General features: G+C 40.9%; 2 protein-coding genes across 2 annotated transcripts in view; both read left to right on the top strand.

The window, feature by feature from the left end:
- Positions 1 to 568: 568 nt before the first annotated feature.
- Positions 569 to 9,149, top strand: cog7 (component of oligomeric golgi complex 7). Its single transcript, XM_010792933.1, has 17 exons — positions 569 to 1,043; positions 1,777 to 1,925; positions 2,112 to 2,228; positions 2,801 to 2,969; positions 3,063 to 3,145; positions 3,248 to 3,370; positions 3,989 to 4,187; positions 4,275 to 4,402; positions 4,549 to 4,703; positions 4,810 to 4,926; positions 5,705 to 5,770; positions 5,910 to 6,096; positions 6,468 to 6,608; positions 6,763 to 6,846; positions 7,001 to 7,115; positions 7,690 to 7,833; positions 8,413 to 9,149. Exons 1-17 carry the CDS (start codon positions 878 to 880, stop codon positions 8,577 to 8,579), a joined length of 2,310 nt encoding a protein of 769 aa, XP_010791235.1. The 5' UTR covers positions 569 to 877; the 3' UTR covers positions 8,580 to 9,149.
- A 933-nt stretch (positions 9,150 to 10,082) lies between these two features.
- LOC104964204 (ubiquitin carboxyl-terminal hydrolase 31-like) overlaps positions 10,083 to 17,542 on the top strand; it is a 14,763-nt gene continuing 7,303 nt past the window's right edge. The window contains exons 1-5 of the mRNA XM_010792941.1: positions 10,083 to 11,568; positions 15,382 to 15,519; positions 15,640 to 15,728; positions 16,802 to 16,894; positions 17,121 to 17,256. Of these exons, the coding sequence (XP_010791243.1) occupies positions 11,020 to 11,568; positions 15,382 to 15,519; positions 15,640 to 15,728; positions 16,802 to 16,894; positions 17,121 to 17,256 (1,005 nt within the window). The 5' untranslated portion in view covers positions 10,083 to 11,019. The remainder of the gene's footprint in view (positions 11,569 to 15,381; positions 15,520 to 15,639; positions 15,729 to 16,801; positions 16,895 to 17,120; positions 17,257 to 17,542) is intronic.

Genomic DNA, 17,542 nt, shown 5'->3' with positions numbered 1-17,542 from the left:
TATATTTGATGCAGTGTTATAGTTTATTGATGCACAAACTTTTATGGCACATTGAGGATTACCGTTTTTATTGTTGCAGCTCTAGTAAATGGGTCATAGTCCTAAAGATACAGTTAAAGCAGTCATTTATAGCTCCACTAGCTGTGTATCATGACTGGTTTGTATGATTGTTGCCTCAAGAGGTAAGCAAAGTGAATACATTCATGCTATACAGTTTATAAAGTTATTAAATCAGCACATAATTACACAAGTAGTGTAAAACGTATACTGCTATAATTTTCTTTAACATATATGTGATTTGCTTGGGGCATCACAAGATCACAACACTAACAAAAAGCCCATTAGAAAAATGACGTTTCTGCACGGACATACTTATGTGGGACACTTCCTTTTTTTCTACACAAAATGTGATTTATACTCGTTTAAAAATATTAAAATTGTTGGTAGACGAACTGTTGTCTTTCTCTATAGAAATTTACAAAAAATATATATTTATTTTGAAAAAGTTGATGAAACCGCTCCGGCGCTGGTTTCTGGGGAAGGTAAACAGAAAGCACAAAGAGGAAGTTGTTGTCAAGCGTCTGTAGCATTAGCTCTGCCAGCATCAAACACACAGAAACATGTCTTTACTTTTCTCTTTTTAGAGCCGTAGACATTCAAAAACAACTCTGGAGGAAGCCGTCGCCTTGCTGGAGCTATACTTAGTTGTAATGATAATTTCATTTTCCTGGGCTATTTATTTTATATTTGTGTCGAAGCCATTGTTTGGGAAAAACTAGCTAGCGTTAGCAATGGGTCGATGACACAGACTGCACTGCACCACAAGAGTTTGAGTGCACACCAGCTTCTTGCATTGGGGAGAAAGTGAAGAGGGAACATGGATTTCTCTAAGTTCCTGGATGATGAATTTGATGTGAAAGACTGGGTGAACGGAGCCTTCAAGGTGGTGCAGAAGGACGCTCCGGGGAAGGCAGACACACACGCAGCCACTCTGGTGATGAAACTGCAGCTCTTCATCCAGGAAGTCAACAATGCCATTGAGGGTAAGAGCTTAAAGTAAAGTGTTATGACGTTTTGCTTTAACGCCACGTTCACAGTTTGTAGGTTGTCTTGTTTTAGATGCACCAAGTGGGAGGTTAATCACTCCGTTTCCGGTTTCAGGAGTACAGCTAGCCTAATCTTATGCTGTCTAAATAAAACAGATTTACTACGTCCATTACTAGATTCAAGATTCAAAGGTTTTATTGACATATGCACATAAACTACAGGGTAGAAATGGCAATGAAAATCTTATGAACCGAGTTCCTCCAACTATGCAACATATATAATAAAATGTCGAAATACAAATAAAAAATAGTGCAAGAAGTCTATAAATCTACTGAATTGCATTACTCCTTAGTTATTGAATGTATTGAAAGTTGATCCTTATTTGTGTCACTCAGGGTAGACTTTAAAAATGATAAACAACATCAATTATGGTGCATTACATCACAACACGCTTCCAACATGACTGTAAAGATGAAAAAACACCTCTTGAAAACAGTTGTATAATTACTTATTTGTAATGCTATTCTATGTCGGTATTGCATTTTCGGCTCGGATTCATTTATTGGGACTTTGCTCCATGCAATCTACATGATAGGCCAGAGTCACTGAAATAGTGAGTTGTTTTCCTTCCTTAACAATCATTTGATGTTGTTGTAGAAACCCAATTCCCAGTTTTAGTTTTCTTGTATGTATTTACTAACTGATCCTCTGCTGTTTGTCTGCGTGCAGAGAGCAGTAACCAGGCGCTCCAGAACATGCCCAGAGTGCTGCGGGACGTGGAGGCTCTGAAACAGGAGGCCTCTTTCCTCAAGGAGCAAATGGTTCTGGTCAAAGAGGACATCAGGAAGTTTGAGCAAGACACTGTGCAGTCTATGCAGGTGTGTGTGTTTACATCACTGTCATTACTGCATATGCATGTAAAATAATAATAATACAAATCTTTACCTGGTGACATGTTATTGAAACAAAACTGCTGCTCAAAGCTTGACAGTTGCAGTATGTTGAGGGTGCATGAGGATATTTCTTACAGATGACTTTCACATTGTGTGATTCCTACTCCTCAGGTCCTGGTGGAGATCGATCAAGTGAAGGGCCGCATGCAGCTGGCAGCTGAAGCTCTGCAGGAGGCCGACAAATGGAGCACACTGAGTGCAGACATCGAGGAGACCTTCAAAACACAGGTACACATGAAAGACAACGCCACAGGACTTCTGGTTATATTTTTGTCTGGCTTGCTGCTCTGTGATCATGAGACATTGCTGCTCAACCAGACTCACAACCAATTACTGTTTTGGAATGGGATATTATTTTACAATGAACGTCTGTTAAACATCGATTTAAATTAGAATCTTTGCAATTTAGGTTTTAACATAAAAGGAAATGTCCTTAAAGCAAAACTAGAAACATAAATATAGAATAGAAGCAAATAAGAATATAAATGTGAAAAAAATACAAAAAAAGTATGTGAAATGTATAAAAACATTTTTAATGAAAGGCTTGTTGCTTTTTAGAAGTGGTTTTGTTTTTGAAGAATAGTTACAATTCATTGTAGTGGACAGGAAGCCCATGCATTTGTAAATTGACCTCTAACATAATCAAGCAATTTTCCAGGCCCTTGATTTGAACTGATTTGATTTCGGTCAAGAGGAATTAAAGATAATTTTACTGACGGTATAATTTGTGTCTTTTATAATAGAATATTAAGGTATTGTTTTGTGTACGTTCATTCAATTATGTTCTCTTCCTTTTCCAGGACATGGCAGTCATTTCCTCCAAGCTGACCAGCATGCAGAACAGTCTGGCCATGTTGGTGGATACTCCGGACTACTCTGAGAAGTGTGTCCACCTGGAGGCTCTGAAGAACAGACTGGAAGCTCTGGCCAGCCCTCAGATAGTAGCAACCTTTAACTCCATGTCTCTAGGTAAGACCCAGTGAAACCAGTATTTCTAAGATGTATTCCATCGTTCAGTTTCTGTAGTTCATTTAAGTTTAATTCTGTGTTTTCTTTCTGCAGACCAAGCCAAGCTGTTTGTTAAAGTCTTCACAGAGATAGATAGGATGCCACAGCTCCTTGCCTACTACTACAAGTGTCACAAGGTCAGTGTTACAGGCCTCTCCATAACCTTAAGAATGATCTTCAGAAAAATCATATTCTCTGATGTATCCCCTGTGTTGACATGTTTGTTGTGGCTTCTCCAGGGTCAGCTGGTGAGCATGTGGCAGGATCTCTCTCAGAGCGAGCTCAGTCTGAATCAGCAGCTGTCTGAATTCTACGACACCTTGCTCTCCTCGTGGCACTCTCAACTACAGTGGAGCAGCCAGGTCAGTCACCCTGCAGTACCAGAAGCATTGGTTGACTTCCTACAGTGTCAAGATAATCAAGGGAAAAGGACAAAATTGCTCACATATTTGAGATATTTGCCCTAAAACACAGTAAAGTAAGCGACAAAAACATGTATTGTTGTGTAGGAAAATCTATTCAAATTTCAAACACAGCAAAAATCCTCCGAAAATGCCTTTTTTATTTTCTACCCTGACTCACTATTTGACAGGGCTGGATAGTGATCGGTAAGAATAAGTGAAACATCAAATTAAATATTTATATAGCGTGATAACGGCAACTGTTGCAGTCTAAACTTTTTCTTTTTTTTCCTTAACTTTTGAAAGAACATCCATAACATTCATCTGTTTGCAACTTACAAATTATTTATCTAATATATCATATTCCAATTACTTGTACATAGACTCTTCTTGCACTATTTCTATTTCGTATCTATTTTATTGTGTTGCACTGGAGGAGCCTGTGACCTAATATTTTCATTGACATAACTACACTGTATCTATCATCTACAAATAACAATAAAAGCCTTGAACCTCTATAAACACTGTCCCTCAGAATGCTCTTTTAATTCTGTTCACGTTATACCTGTAACTCCTCAGGTTTTTAAGAACCCGTACGAGGTGGTGACGGTGCTGCTGATCCAGACTCTGGGGGCCATGGTGCCCTCCATCCCCGTGTGCCTGAGCTCGGCTCTGGAGCGGTCGGCCCAGGAGCAGCGCCTCGACACGCTGCTGGAGCTCCATCACACCACCTCTACCTTCGGACACAGCCTGGAGGCCGCCATGCTGCCACACCTGGGTCTGTACATTAGAACAGACATGACTGTCGATAGTTCAGATGTAGATGGAGTTGTGTCCTTATGTTCTGTCTGTGTTTCCTCCCCAGGTGAGAATAATCTGCTGAAGGTGACTGAGCTGGTGTGCTCGCTGTATGACCCCTACAAGCCTTATCAGCTACAGTACGGAGACCTGGAGGAAGCCCACCTGCTCATCCAGATCAGTGCTGTACCTCTGGTTAGACACCACACACACTTCAAATAATACATTAAATAAAACCTTTTTACAACTGTTTTTTTTAATCTGATTTACTTCATATTTCAATGTATTTCTCTGTTTGGGCCACTTCTTGTTTCACTCTCCATGTTCTCTCCTCTCTTTAGGAGCATGGGGAGGTTATTGATTGTGTGGAAGAGTTGAGCCACTCTGTAGGGAAGTTGTTTGGCCTGGCCGGCGCTGCTGTGGACCGCTGCGTCAAACTGACAGACGGACTGGCTGTGTGCGGCCTCCTCAAAGCCCTCAAAGCTCTCTTCACCAAGTAAATATCCCACACTTATAACCCATCTACTAAAAATAATTTGCCTTATAAGTTGCAGATGTGGAGCTTATTTTAGTTGATTTTTCTAACATTGTGCTTGATCTAGGTATATGTCGGACTTCTCCACAACCCTGCAGTCGATCAGGAAGAAGTGTAAACTGGAGGAAACGCCGAGTTCCTCTGTTTTCCAGGAGGACTGGACAGCTTTTCAGAACTCCGTCAGGTAATTTCCTCTTTTACATTTGAGACGATTAGGAAACAGGTTTTTGTATTACTAATGGCGCTTTTCCACTGCAGCACGTAGCACGGTTTAAGCGTGCCGTGCCACACCCGGACGGCTTTTTTTTTTGCTTTTCCACTAGGGGTAGTTCCGGCTCAGGGCTACTTTTTCACCTTTTTTCTGGCCCTCCAAAATCGAGGTTCTTACCGGGCCAACAACCGGGCTGAACATGCTAAACTAGTGACGTCAACACTCTCGACTGCTGAATGGTCAGAGAGAATCGCTGGCAAGGGGGCTACAACTACAAAAAAATGAAAATATTCTACCGTGATTTAATTGTAATACACGTTTCAAAATGATGCCGAAGTAACAACATACTGATACCGGTTAGTAGAAACCATGAATGAATGCTTTGACAAGACGGGAGGCGAAAAACCTTTTAAGCCTGCTGAACAGCCGATTGCCCCGCCTACACTGCGTTACTATAGTTACTACCCCAGTACTAAACTGTAATGGAAACGCAGCATAAAGTGAGCTTGGCCTACCAAGGCCTAACCATACCGTACTAAGCCGTGCTAGGTCCTGCAGTGGAAAAGCGCCATAAGTTAACTTGAAAGACCCCTCACATCGATGGAAAGACCTTGAGGGTGGCTATTAAAATCCATAATAATTGTATGTCTGAGACACTCTGCTGAAGAGAGGAACAGTCTTGCCTTCCTTGCTTAACATGCTGCCTCCAGTTGTGTATTAATGGATGAACGGTATACGTTGTGTTTTGCAGGATTATTGCCACTTGTGGAGAACTGCTAAGACAATGTGGAGCCTTTGAGCAGCAGCTATCAAACAGGTAAGAGTGCTTGAATGTCATAATGTGTTGTGGTTGTTTCACCCTAGAGCATTCCTCTCTGTATGTGAGTCATGTAAGGCACAATGTCAGATTTTTCTAATTACATTAATTATCTTAATACAATCGATGCTTCCCACAGGATCCTGGGCTCGGCAGGTAAATATTTGTCAGACTCGTACAGCCCACGCAGCCTGGCAGGCCTCCAGGAGGCCAGCTCCACTGACAGGAGGAGCACCACCAAGAACCCCTGGCAGGAGTACAACTACCTTCAGAGGGGAAACATGGCTGAATACAACAGCCTGATGGAAGTTCTCTTCTCCCTAAAGGTATGGAGTGTGTCATGTGGTGCATGGCTAATGTTGACGATTTCCTATGAAAAGAGCTGACAAAGGTTCAAGGTTCTTTATTTAGTCATACGAACATAGCTACCTTGTAGTTATGCCGATTACATTCTTAGGTCACAGGCTTCTCCAACAGTGCAATACAATAACACAGATAAACAGAAAAACATTTAAAAAAATTAAATAGTGCAATAAGAGTCTATATGCAAGTTATTGGAATGATATATTAGATAAATAGATAAATAATTACTAAGTAGCAGATGAATGTTGTTTTAATTATTCAAAATTAGCTGTGGCATTTTTATCTAGTGATTTATAAAAGCTTTTTATCACACATTCTTCCCCTTGTGTTGCAGGAGAAGGGCACAGGTAACTCCAGCCTGTTAGTCGAGCCCAGAGCAGCTCTGATCAGACTCAACCAGCAGGCCAACCAGCTGGCCTTCGACTCCGTCTTCCTGCAAATCAAACACCAGCTCTGCCTCGTCTCCAAGATGGAGGTGATTAAGTGTCAAGTTACTACATGATTAGATTTGAAATACTGATTTGAGTGCATTGCAGAGAGCTTTAGGACTGTTTGAGTGTTGGGGCGTGCTATGTCTATTTGAATCCAACCTCACACTGTTTGATTCCTCCCCCGGTGTTGGTGTTCAGAGACAAGAGGAATCTGGGTTTGGAGAGAGCTACACAGAGGACCTGCCGACTTTCAGCCTGTCCCCGCAGGAGTACATTACAAACGTTAGTCCAGCTCGGTTTAACATACAACATGAAATTGAATTAAATGTGCAGTGCTGATCAATAAATATAAAGCAGGACCTGCCTTGTAACGTGTAATACAACTGATTTCAAATGATGATGTTGTATCAAACTATATGTCTGCCTTTCCCTCCAGATTGGTCAGTACCTGATGTCTCTGCCTCTCCACTTGGAGCCATTTGTGACTCAGGAGGACCCGGCACTAGAGATGGCGTTGCATGCTGGGAAGCTCCCTTTCCCTCCAGAGCAAGGTGTCTGTACAACAACCCTCATCCTCTTTTCAATCTAACACTCCACATGATATTTATTTTTCTCCCTGCTCCCTTTCCTCCAATTACTGCAGCCTTCTTTCTTTCCGGTATTTACCTTGAGCTTAAAACGGCTTCTTGTTTATTTTAATCCTTTTTTTTCTGTTGTCCTCAATATTGAAAGTGAGTAAGAGTCACTTAACACAATGAATTAATTGTCAAATTATAAAATATATATAGATTTTTTTTAAAGAGAGCAAACTGAGAAATGTAACTTTGACTCCTCAGTAGCAAGTCCAGTTTTTTCCTTTTCCTTCATAAGTTAAAGTCAATCCTCTTTGAGAACAAGATGATGTCAAAAACAAACTAAGTACTAAATAACACACCAATCTGCCATGATAATGTTTTTACCTTTTCTATTTCACATAATGTTGACATCTATCCTGTATCTTCAGTATCTATACCTCCCTTCCAACCTAATTTAAACTCCCCATCTGCCTAAAACAGTATCTACCTCATACCACTTCTGTTTACACTCTGTACACCTTTTTAAAGCCTCATCTGTTTTCTGTCTCAGGCGACGATCTTCCCGAGCTGGACAACACTGCAGATTACTGGCTGGGCTCCATCGCCCGGGCAACCATGCAGACCTACTGTGACTCCATCCTGCTCATCCCCCAGCTGGGCCCCCATTCCACTAAACAGCTGGCCACAGATATCGGTACACTAACCAGAACGAGGGACAGACGCATATAGTTAGCAAGTCTTGTTACGGAAAAGAGTTAGCATTTTAGCACATCTGCTTCTCTTGTCTCGTGCAGAAATAAGGTCTGTGCTTCAAACAGGTGTAAGATATTTTATTGTTTTAAGACATAAAATACGCCAGTACATACACATAATTATAAATATCAGAAGTGTGGTTTAAACAGGTGATATATGTGACTACTAAACTTCATCACACTGAACACATGTCCACCTTTAGCTATGTTGGGTTGATGTGAGTTATGCTACCTGGGTGTACTGTTTTTATAGCCTTACTGTAGCTTTTAACTTGAGTTGATTGAATTTCACCCACATTTTAATTTTTTTATTTGTGGAGATTATCCTGCTGATCATTAAAGTGTGTTTAAGTGTATTTTCTGCCAAAATCCAATGAAAAATCCCATTGGCTTTTTATTTGTGAGAGCCAGTGCAATGCTAGCTTCAGGTCCGGTCTATACAAATACATAATTCCTGCACCACTCTAAGGGTCACAGGAAAACATGTCATATATTGATGACTGGTGTTCCCCGCTCCACAGACTATCTGAGCAACGTGATGGACGCTCTGGGCCTGCAGCCGTCCCGCGGCCTGCAGCACATCGTCACCTTGCTGAGGGCCAAACCAGAAGACTTCAGACAGACCGCCAAACTGCTGCCCCGCCGGCTGGCCTCCACCATCGCTGCTGTCCGGCACATCGACTACTAACAGCAGGAAGAGAATAAAGGACTGTAGGTAAAAGTGGCTCTGAGAGCAGCACTCGGGACGTTGGATAAGTGAAGAAGAATGTGATATCAATGGTTGGTTTACTTGTTATCTCAAATGTAGAGCCGCAGCATTTTAAGATAAGAGAAATAGGAATGGCATTTATGAGAATGTTTAAAGAATGACATTAGGGTGGTTCAGACTTTTTTATACTGATTTTTGTTGTGACTTTGAATGACCAACGGTGATACTGCTTTCAAGTCAAGTCTCTTGACTCAACATATTTAATTTCTGCATTATTTTAAGTTGCATCTAACGAGCTAACATTATATACATCAGGGGATGTTTGACAGCATTTGAAATCTATGTGACTGATATATTTGTTGTTGATCATTTGTAAGACCAATATAATTGATCTATTATATTAAATTAAGGTAATGTCTCTGATATGAGCTGTATTGTTTTCTGTAAACTCTGCAGTTTACTTCCAAAGTTAAGGTGAAGGTGAGCTTTTTTCTCCATATTTTTCCATGCAGTATCATAATAATTTGTACATAAAACATTGACACTAAATAGAGCCTATTGTGTTTTCAATCAGTGTTCTTCCGCTAGATGAAATAGGGACTGGGCTGGATTTGTAATGTAATAAATCCAGTTTATAATGTATGGCCTTATCTGCTAAATCCATATTTTGGGTATCCTCAATTGCTTAAACTGTCTGTTATTTATTCCTCACAAGTTCCGCATGACGCCTTCTTTGTTCTTTAAAGATGTTAAATGTATTTTCACCTTCAAGTCGTGAAACGTCTGTCTGTGAAAGTGAACTGTCGGGGAACATATGCAGAAAGATACTTAACAAACAGGTAAGACTCTTGACTGATAACAGTGACAAAATGGGCTTTTCATGTTTTTGGGAAATGCTTAAAATAGGACATCTGAAGTAGTGCTAAAAATACTGACTGATTGGGTGATTATTATTTTTTGGGACCATTTTAAACTACAAAATTATTTAAATTATTGCTGAAAACTGGTAGTTTATTGAGATAAGTTTGATAGCTGATTTATTTAATGATGTATCTTTTTCAAGCAAGAATGCCACATTTCCTTGTTTCAGCTTTCCTAATGTCGCTGCTTTTTGGTGTCTGTGAAGATTGGATATCTTTAGATTTTTAGACTGTCAAATTTAGTTTAGTTAATAGTGACGGGTATTTATCACCATTTTAATAAAAACAATGAATTAGTTATTTGTAGATGTAATAAAATGAATATTAATGTTAAGACACGTTTTTTGGATCAATAGCTATTTATAATACCTGACAATGTGTACAACAATAACATCAAACTCATTGTAGAACTCTTAAAGGGACAGGACTCCTGTGACACTAACCATCGTTTGTGTTTTAGCCTCGAGCTGTAGAAATATAGTTACTATTTCCATAATGTATAACACACCATTTTATATTCCCTGTAAATGGTGTGATAATGTATGACCATTACAACTGGCTCGCATCAGAGTGCACTTGGTCCAGATCGGAGCATCATCAGCATCACATGCCGTGTACCTGCTCCTCCAACATGGACCGTGTTTGGCCCTGACGTCAGCCGTCACCGCCCTGCCTGCAGTATCCTCGCTGCCTGCAGATGATGATGGAGACGGGAGAAGCGGCCTCGCCATGAATCCCATCCGGGGGAGGAATTAAAGCGCATGGACGGAGAGTGAGACACGGAGGGGGAAAACCACTTACGGATGAGGAGGACCGGTCACCTTTCACATCTGGCGGGCGAAGAGATGCTCCACGGCGGCGAGACGCAAGGGAGCGGCGGGCTGTGGCGCTCCGCTCCGGCTGTTCCTCGGCACTTTGGCAGGGGCACTGTGAAGGCGATTTAGGGAACACATCCACGGGGTAAACACCACCAGAAGGATCCGTTTTCAACACCGTCGTGGATGTGATGATGAAGACATGTCTTTTAACAGGGTGGAGCTGCGGTTTCTTTAATAAATTATGAGGAATTCCGCTCAGCCTAATTTGATGTTTATGTCTGACTGATACTCGCCCCACAGCGCCTTGTTTTCGCGTGTGAACAATGACACAGGTGATGTTATGTCACCGGACCGAGCGAGGGGGATGATGATGGCTGCTGGCTGGTGCGGGACGACCCAGATCATTCGCGTAAAGCTCCCTTACAGCGGCTCTCCATGGAGGCTGTTTATGCAATCCGACGCAGTGTTGCAAGTGGGCTGATTTCACTCCAGCACTGTCTCCATGTGATAGCTTATGATCCCCACAAACTGCCAGGCCTCTTGTGTTTCTGTGAAATATGCTCGGGCCTTGCGTAAAAAAACAAGATAAAGTGAAACACTGCATGGAGGGGGCTGAGGAGACTCTCTGAGTAAAAAGGGGGGATTTTCTGGAATTTAAAAGCGGGAAAAAAAGCCACCAGAATGTCGAAAGTTGTCAGTAACAAGGAGAAGAAATCCTTCAGTAAAAAACTCTTCCGGAGAAGCTCGGTCCGCTCCGTGGGGAGCTTTATGAACAGAGTTCTCCGGACTCTGTCCACTTTGTCTCATTTCAGCACCGACGAGCAGGCCGCCGAGGATGAGAAGGACGACGCCGGCTCGATCCTTACCACCACCGGGGGGTCTCTGCCGTCCGACGACAGCGACTGCGGGGGGTTTCCCTTCGGGGACAAGGTGCCAGGTGTAGCAGGGCTCAAGAACCACGGGAACACCTGCTTCATGAACGCTATCCTGCAGTGCCTGAGCAACACGGAGCTGTTCGCAGAGTACCTGGCTCTGGAGCAGTTCAAAGGCGGGGAGTCCACCAGCAGCAGCAGCGAGAAGGCCAAGTCTAACGGGGTGCTGGTGGTACAGAAGAAGGGCAGCCAGCAGCAGCAGCAGCAGGACGCAGGGGAGGTGACGGAGCAGCTGTCCGGCCTGGTGCGGGCTCTCTGGACCTTTGAGTACACACCTCAGCACAGCAGGGACTTCAAGGTAGGCTGTGCATCATGCAGGGGGGCTCACTGTGTGTCTGAGGAGGGTTTTGGGGAGGAAATGGGTTATAAAGGAATCACACAACAACTACCTAAAGGACACAATGTTCTCATATGGAGATATAGGGGTAGATGTTAAGCAGTAGTGGAAGAAGTACTCGGATCCTTACAGTACAAGTAGAAATACTACAATCTGAAAATACTCAATTACAAGTCCATTGCAAGTAAAAGCACTGAATTCAGATACTCAGTGTTTACAAAAGTATTATCATCTCAATAGCAACAGTGTTGTGATACAGAATAGCTATTTTCACAGTAGTATATTATTAGATATATTGTATTCTGCCTTATCACTTACAAATTCACAAGTATTTGAATTTGTCAAGAGACTCTGGGTTCATTAGTAGTATTGTACTGCATCATGTCAATATGTTAAATATTTTATATGTTTAAAGTAACAAGTAATGAGTATTCAATAAATTAAGTAACGAGTCGATATTTGCTTCTGAGATGTAATAAAGTAGAAGTAAAGAGTAGCATACCATGGAAATGCCAGTAGAAAGTATGTCCAAATGGTACATTTCCTTAAGTAGGCCACAGTACTTCAGTAAATGTCCTTAGTTATGGTTTTAGTGCATATGGACTCAAGATTCAAAGACTCAAAGGTGTTATTTTCATATATGCACAACAGTTACAACAGTGCAACATACAATTATTTAGTAAAAGAGTGTAAAGTAACACGCAGGATTAGGCAAACTATATAAATGTCAAATCCTGACTAGAATAAAGTTTCCCTGTGCCTTCACTGCCCCTGATCTATTTGAATTCTCACTGAGGGACTGAAACACACTGAGATGTCAGGTGATGATGGTCTTCTCAAGTTAATAGCTTTGTTGTTGTTTTCATTTGCTGTCAGTAGCCCCAGCTTCAATGTTAGTCATTTCAGGTCCTTATTGGATAGCAGTTCACTATATACTAGCTTTAATCATTATATATAACATATGTGAACAGTAAGAAAACACTATGTTACGCAAGCCTACATTTAAAAAAAACAATAAGTAGAAAACATATGTTCTGTACTGACATGAATAACTCTAAATGCAGATGCTTTAGTCCCACTGCTTAGTATAGAACATCTGAATATCAGTCTATCTTATATAATGAAATATTCTATTTTTTTTAGAATGTTTGCAGAAAGGATGATGAGAATAAGCACTGGCCTTGAGTGACTGCTTAACAAACCTCTAGTCAAGTCTGTTCTTTGTTATCTTATTTCATATTTTATATAAAAAAAGTAGTTTTCTCTGGTCATCACAATCACCTGATTACGGATTATGTAACATGTGGGCTAACAATAAGCCTTTTTATAGGATTCAAATCCTATTGAACAGGTGAAGTCTGTTTTTCTGTGTCACTTCTAGCCGCTCGTCTGAGCCCTAGATCTGAGTCTCATCTGTTTTTGGATTTGCTTTATTGTCTGTCCCACATTTATCAGCTTCTGTTGTGGCCTCGCCTGCTTTTTCATCGCTTCTCGCACTTAAAACTTTGCTTGTCATAGTCACAAAGGTTTGTTCTTACGCAACAGTGAAGCATTTTGGTCTTATTCTCTTCTTTCAAAAGTTCAAAAATACTCAACAAAGGGAAGCTACATTGAAATGAGTTACTATTTCTGTCCACTTTTTTCTACCTTGGTTGCCAGCCAAAGTACAAACTGTCTGATTGGATATAGATTATACTCTCCCGTCTGAGAGGCCTTGAATGTTTTTGAACTCAGTCGAAAAATAGAGTCCGTCCCCAGACTATCAGGAGCTTTATATAAACAATATGTCACATTTAGTATCTAATTTGTGGAAACTAAGAATACTGTCAGGACATCATAAAGCTAATGGTGATTCATCTTTTTTTATTGTTTGACTGCTCATGGTGATTACTTTTGGCTTGTGACATCCTAACGTTTCTAACTGGATCATTCCTTATATGTTCATGCTGAAGAAACTGAACTTTAGCCAACATGCTTTTCTTTTGTTTAGTGCACTTTAGAGCTCAGAATGCACATGTGACGGTTTTGTGCCTCTTTCCTTCAGACCACAATGTGAGCCTAAACTGAGAGCACTTAAAAATCATTAGGAAGACATCCGTACAATAACACAGGGGAATTATCGCTGTGTGTCAGAGTCCATGTTCTCCCAGAAGCAATCTGTTTCAGGATTATGTTTTTGTACATCGTCTAAGTTGTCTTAGAGCTATGATCTACACCTAATACTGTGATGAACAAGAGAGACATTTACAAGTTGTATTTGACAGTGATAGATGTAGTCTGTAAACAACAAGCTAGCTGAAATCAGTGGTGATATATATTTTTTTAGGCATTTAATTTACTAACACCTGAAGTTAAAGGTGGGGTAGGTAACTTTGGAGAAACCAGCTCGAGTGCACTAGAATTAGAACAAATCTGCCACTTCCTTACAGAGCCCCTCCTCCAACACATGCGAACGCGCACATGACCAATGAGGGCAAGAGATAAGTTTGTGCACAGATGGAAGGCTGACAGGCAGGTAGGCCATCCAGTTATTTTAGCCGGACCGGCTCAGATGATTGGTCGTGCTTTTTACAGCGCTACGGCTTCCACAGATGACATTTTTTAATGTATTTATTGTCAAAGCACTTCATGTATTCATTGCTATCAGGATGTTAAGAGCATTCCATGAAATATAACAAAAAGTGTATCTCGAGCCGGTTTCTCAAACTTACCTACCCCACCTTTAATATTCAGAAAAATAACTTCCAACTTTGATCATTTATTAATTGTTAAAGTAATCTCTCATGCTGTTTTCAGCCTCTCAATGATGATGATTTGCTGTTTCTTTTCTTGAAGGAATAGTTCCATATTAGGTAGATTGATACCACTCCTTGCTTATGATGATTTGCTGCTTTCATCCGTTTTATTTGAAATGAAAGTGAACATCTTTGGTTTTGGACAAGACATCATCGTGGTTTTTGAGAAACAGAAATCAACATATTTTTACAATTCACACCAATTCATCTAGAAAATACCTCCATTGTTTTGGGTAAACTCAATGATTGATATCTGTAAAGAGTAGTCAGTTTCATCATTCCCTATTTGTTTGTACTATTGCATATCATGATTTGTAACTTCTAACAAAGCATCAGACACATGTTTTTACACTTTACATTTTTATACAGCATTATACAAATATTAAAAACAATGTGTCATTGATATTCAGTCCGCATCTCACTCACTGCATACATCTCTAAATAGTGTATTGTCTTTTCAATAGAGTAGTATCCACAGCTTCCAGTTACAGGCCTTTACTTGAAGACAACCCTCTGTTGCCAAGCCACAGAAGGAAGGCTAGTTCATTATTTGCTCCACATCTTGTACAAAATGCTGAGTCTGCATTGGTAAAGCCTTCAGAATGAGGAAGAAAGACCCAGGGGAAAGGCTGTGAGAGGCACATGGTGCTCAGTCCCCTCGTATCTTTGACCTTGCGTGTCATGTGATTGGCGGTAGAGGTGACCTTATAGCTGCCAGCCTGGGTGTTTACATAGAGAACACACTGTTGTCATCTCCTGTAGCTAATTGTCAGTGAGGTTACCCTGTCGATTTTCAGCTCGCCTCATGGTTTTTAAAAGCTTCTCCGCGCCTGCCTGCGTCTCCCCACCACCCTCTGCTGACCTTTCTGTTTGTGCTGATCATCATCCTGGTCAGAAGCGTTGAATATTTTATGATGTCAACAAAACCACTTCTGTTTTAGGAGCCGTATGTAACCATGATTTGTTTGTCCCGCTGCAGAATGTGGTGTCTAAGAGCGCCCTGCAGTTCAAGGGTAACTCCCAGCACGACGCCCAGGAGTTCCTCCTCTGGCTGCTGGATCGAGTCCACGAAGACCTCAACCATATCATCCACCCTGAAATCGTACCCCCCACGAAGGTAAACGGCAACTTACAACAGTTATTGAAAGTTACTAAGTACATTTACTCAATTACAGTCCTAATTCGGCATTTTTCTTCTTATATTACATACATTATATGGTCATTCTGTGTTCTCTAGCCTCCAGTAGAAGAGGAAAATGCCCCTGAAGGATCTCCACTACCAGCACCTGGCTCTTTTGTACAGGAGTTGTTTCAGGCACAATACAGGTGAGACTTTCATATGATGGTTTATATTTGGTTTACAGAGACTGTCAATACAGATGTACTTAATATTAAATGAATTGATGAATCTCAAATGTGTAAAAGGACAACTGTTGGGAAAAGGATGACAGACACATAACACACAACTCTTTGATACTAAACTTCAGGTTCATCAACTAGCTTTTTCCAGAGCTTTTGACCATGTCCAAAGGCCTTCTCCAAAAATTGCACACAGCACTTAAAGCAATTGTATTTTCAAAAAGAAACACTTTGGTTTTAGTAAGGTTCTATGCCGGACTTTGCAGAGTCTTGTTGTTACCCTGAGTTTGCCAGGCAGGATATAGTTTAGCCCATAACCCCTGGTACACTCCAATATATTGGTTTTACACATTCATTTTTGTTATGATAAAACAGAATAGATGTTAATACTTGAAGCTTATAGTTTCACAGTGATCAAGTAATCTTTGGAAGGAGCCAAGTGTATAAGTGTACCTCCCAAAACATTGAACTATTCCTTTAAAATGATACTCTGACAGTTCAGAATCAAGATTGAGCTATCTACCCCTACCCACAATTTAAAGTAATTCACACAGACAAGCTCCAGCTGTCAGAACAAAGTGAAAAAGAAACAATGGCATAAAATATTATTAACATGTCGGGTAGTAATAGATTTATTTATTTTCTTCTCAGAGTGTACCAGAATGCGTAGTTTATGTTAGCATTTCTAAAAATCTCCTGGTGGACAATCCCCCCAGACCCCCTTGAGGGTTTTTCAGCACGTGTGACTTTTTATGTTATACAGTTCAGCTTTGATTCCATCATCTCATTAAACCTTATGTAAAAGCAGTCTTTAGTTCTGTGAAGGGATATAAGGGATATATGCACTGTACTTCACTTTAATTAATAATATATGCTGAAAAGCGTATATATTACAGCACGATTTTTTGTTGAATAGATTTGAGTGGTTCAAACTTTGGGTCGCGATGTATTGACAAACAAAAAAGTGGGTCCCGAGGCCTGACCAGTTGAGAACCACTGCTTTAGATGCATTTGTTAATCCTCATCATGTCTCTGTGTAGGTCCTCGCTGACCTGCCCTCACTGCCAGAAACAGAGCAACACCTTTGATCCTTTCCTCTGCATCTCACTGCCAATCCCGGTACCTCACACACGGTAAGCTGACTCTGCATCTGGTTTACCAGACAATACCTATCAGACGAAACTAAAAGTCCCTGCATCCTAAAAATGCAACGGGACAAGACCTAGTTTGAACCCGGGACGAAAAAGAATGTAAGATCTGACAGGAGGAAGTTAAAATTAGAAGAAGGAGTCTATCTTTGAAACATCACTGCAGCTGTGTTTATGCAAAGAGATACATTTTTGTTTTTCTGTGTTGCAGGCCTCTCTATGTGACAGTGGTGTACCAGGGAAAGTGCTCCCACTGCATGAGAGTGGGGGTGGCGGTGCCTCTTTCCGGCACCGTGTCCAGGCTGAGACAAGCTGTGGCTCAAGAGACCAAAATCCCTACCCAACAGGTGCTGTCTTAATACAAACCTCCATTTTAAAGGCCATGTATGTATACAAATAAGGATTAGAGATCACAAGCGCTACTTTAAGGAAACTGGATGGTCAAAGAGTGTTTTCTGTGAGTCTTGAGAGAGTTTGTTGGTCCTGTTTGTACATTTTTTTTAATAATAATAATTATAACCAAGAGATACAAAAAAAACGTTCAAGGTACAAAAAATTGAAATAAATAAATAGCCTCCGTCATGTTCAACAGGGGCAAGAAAAAGCTTAAAAAACGTTTCTGGTCCTACCCCC

This window comes from Notothenia coriiceps, unplaced genomic scaffold (assembly GCF_000735185.1).
Source record: "Notothenia coriiceps isolate Sejong01 unplaced genomic scaffold, NC01 NC01_scaffold00036822, whole genome shotgun sequence".
NCBI classification, from domain to species: Eukaryota; Metazoa; Chordata; class Actinopteri; order Perciformes; family Nototheniidae; genus Notothenia; species Notothenia coriiceps.
Note: the sequence above shows the minus strand (reverse complement) of the source record. Positions and strands in the feature narration are given on the sequence as shown.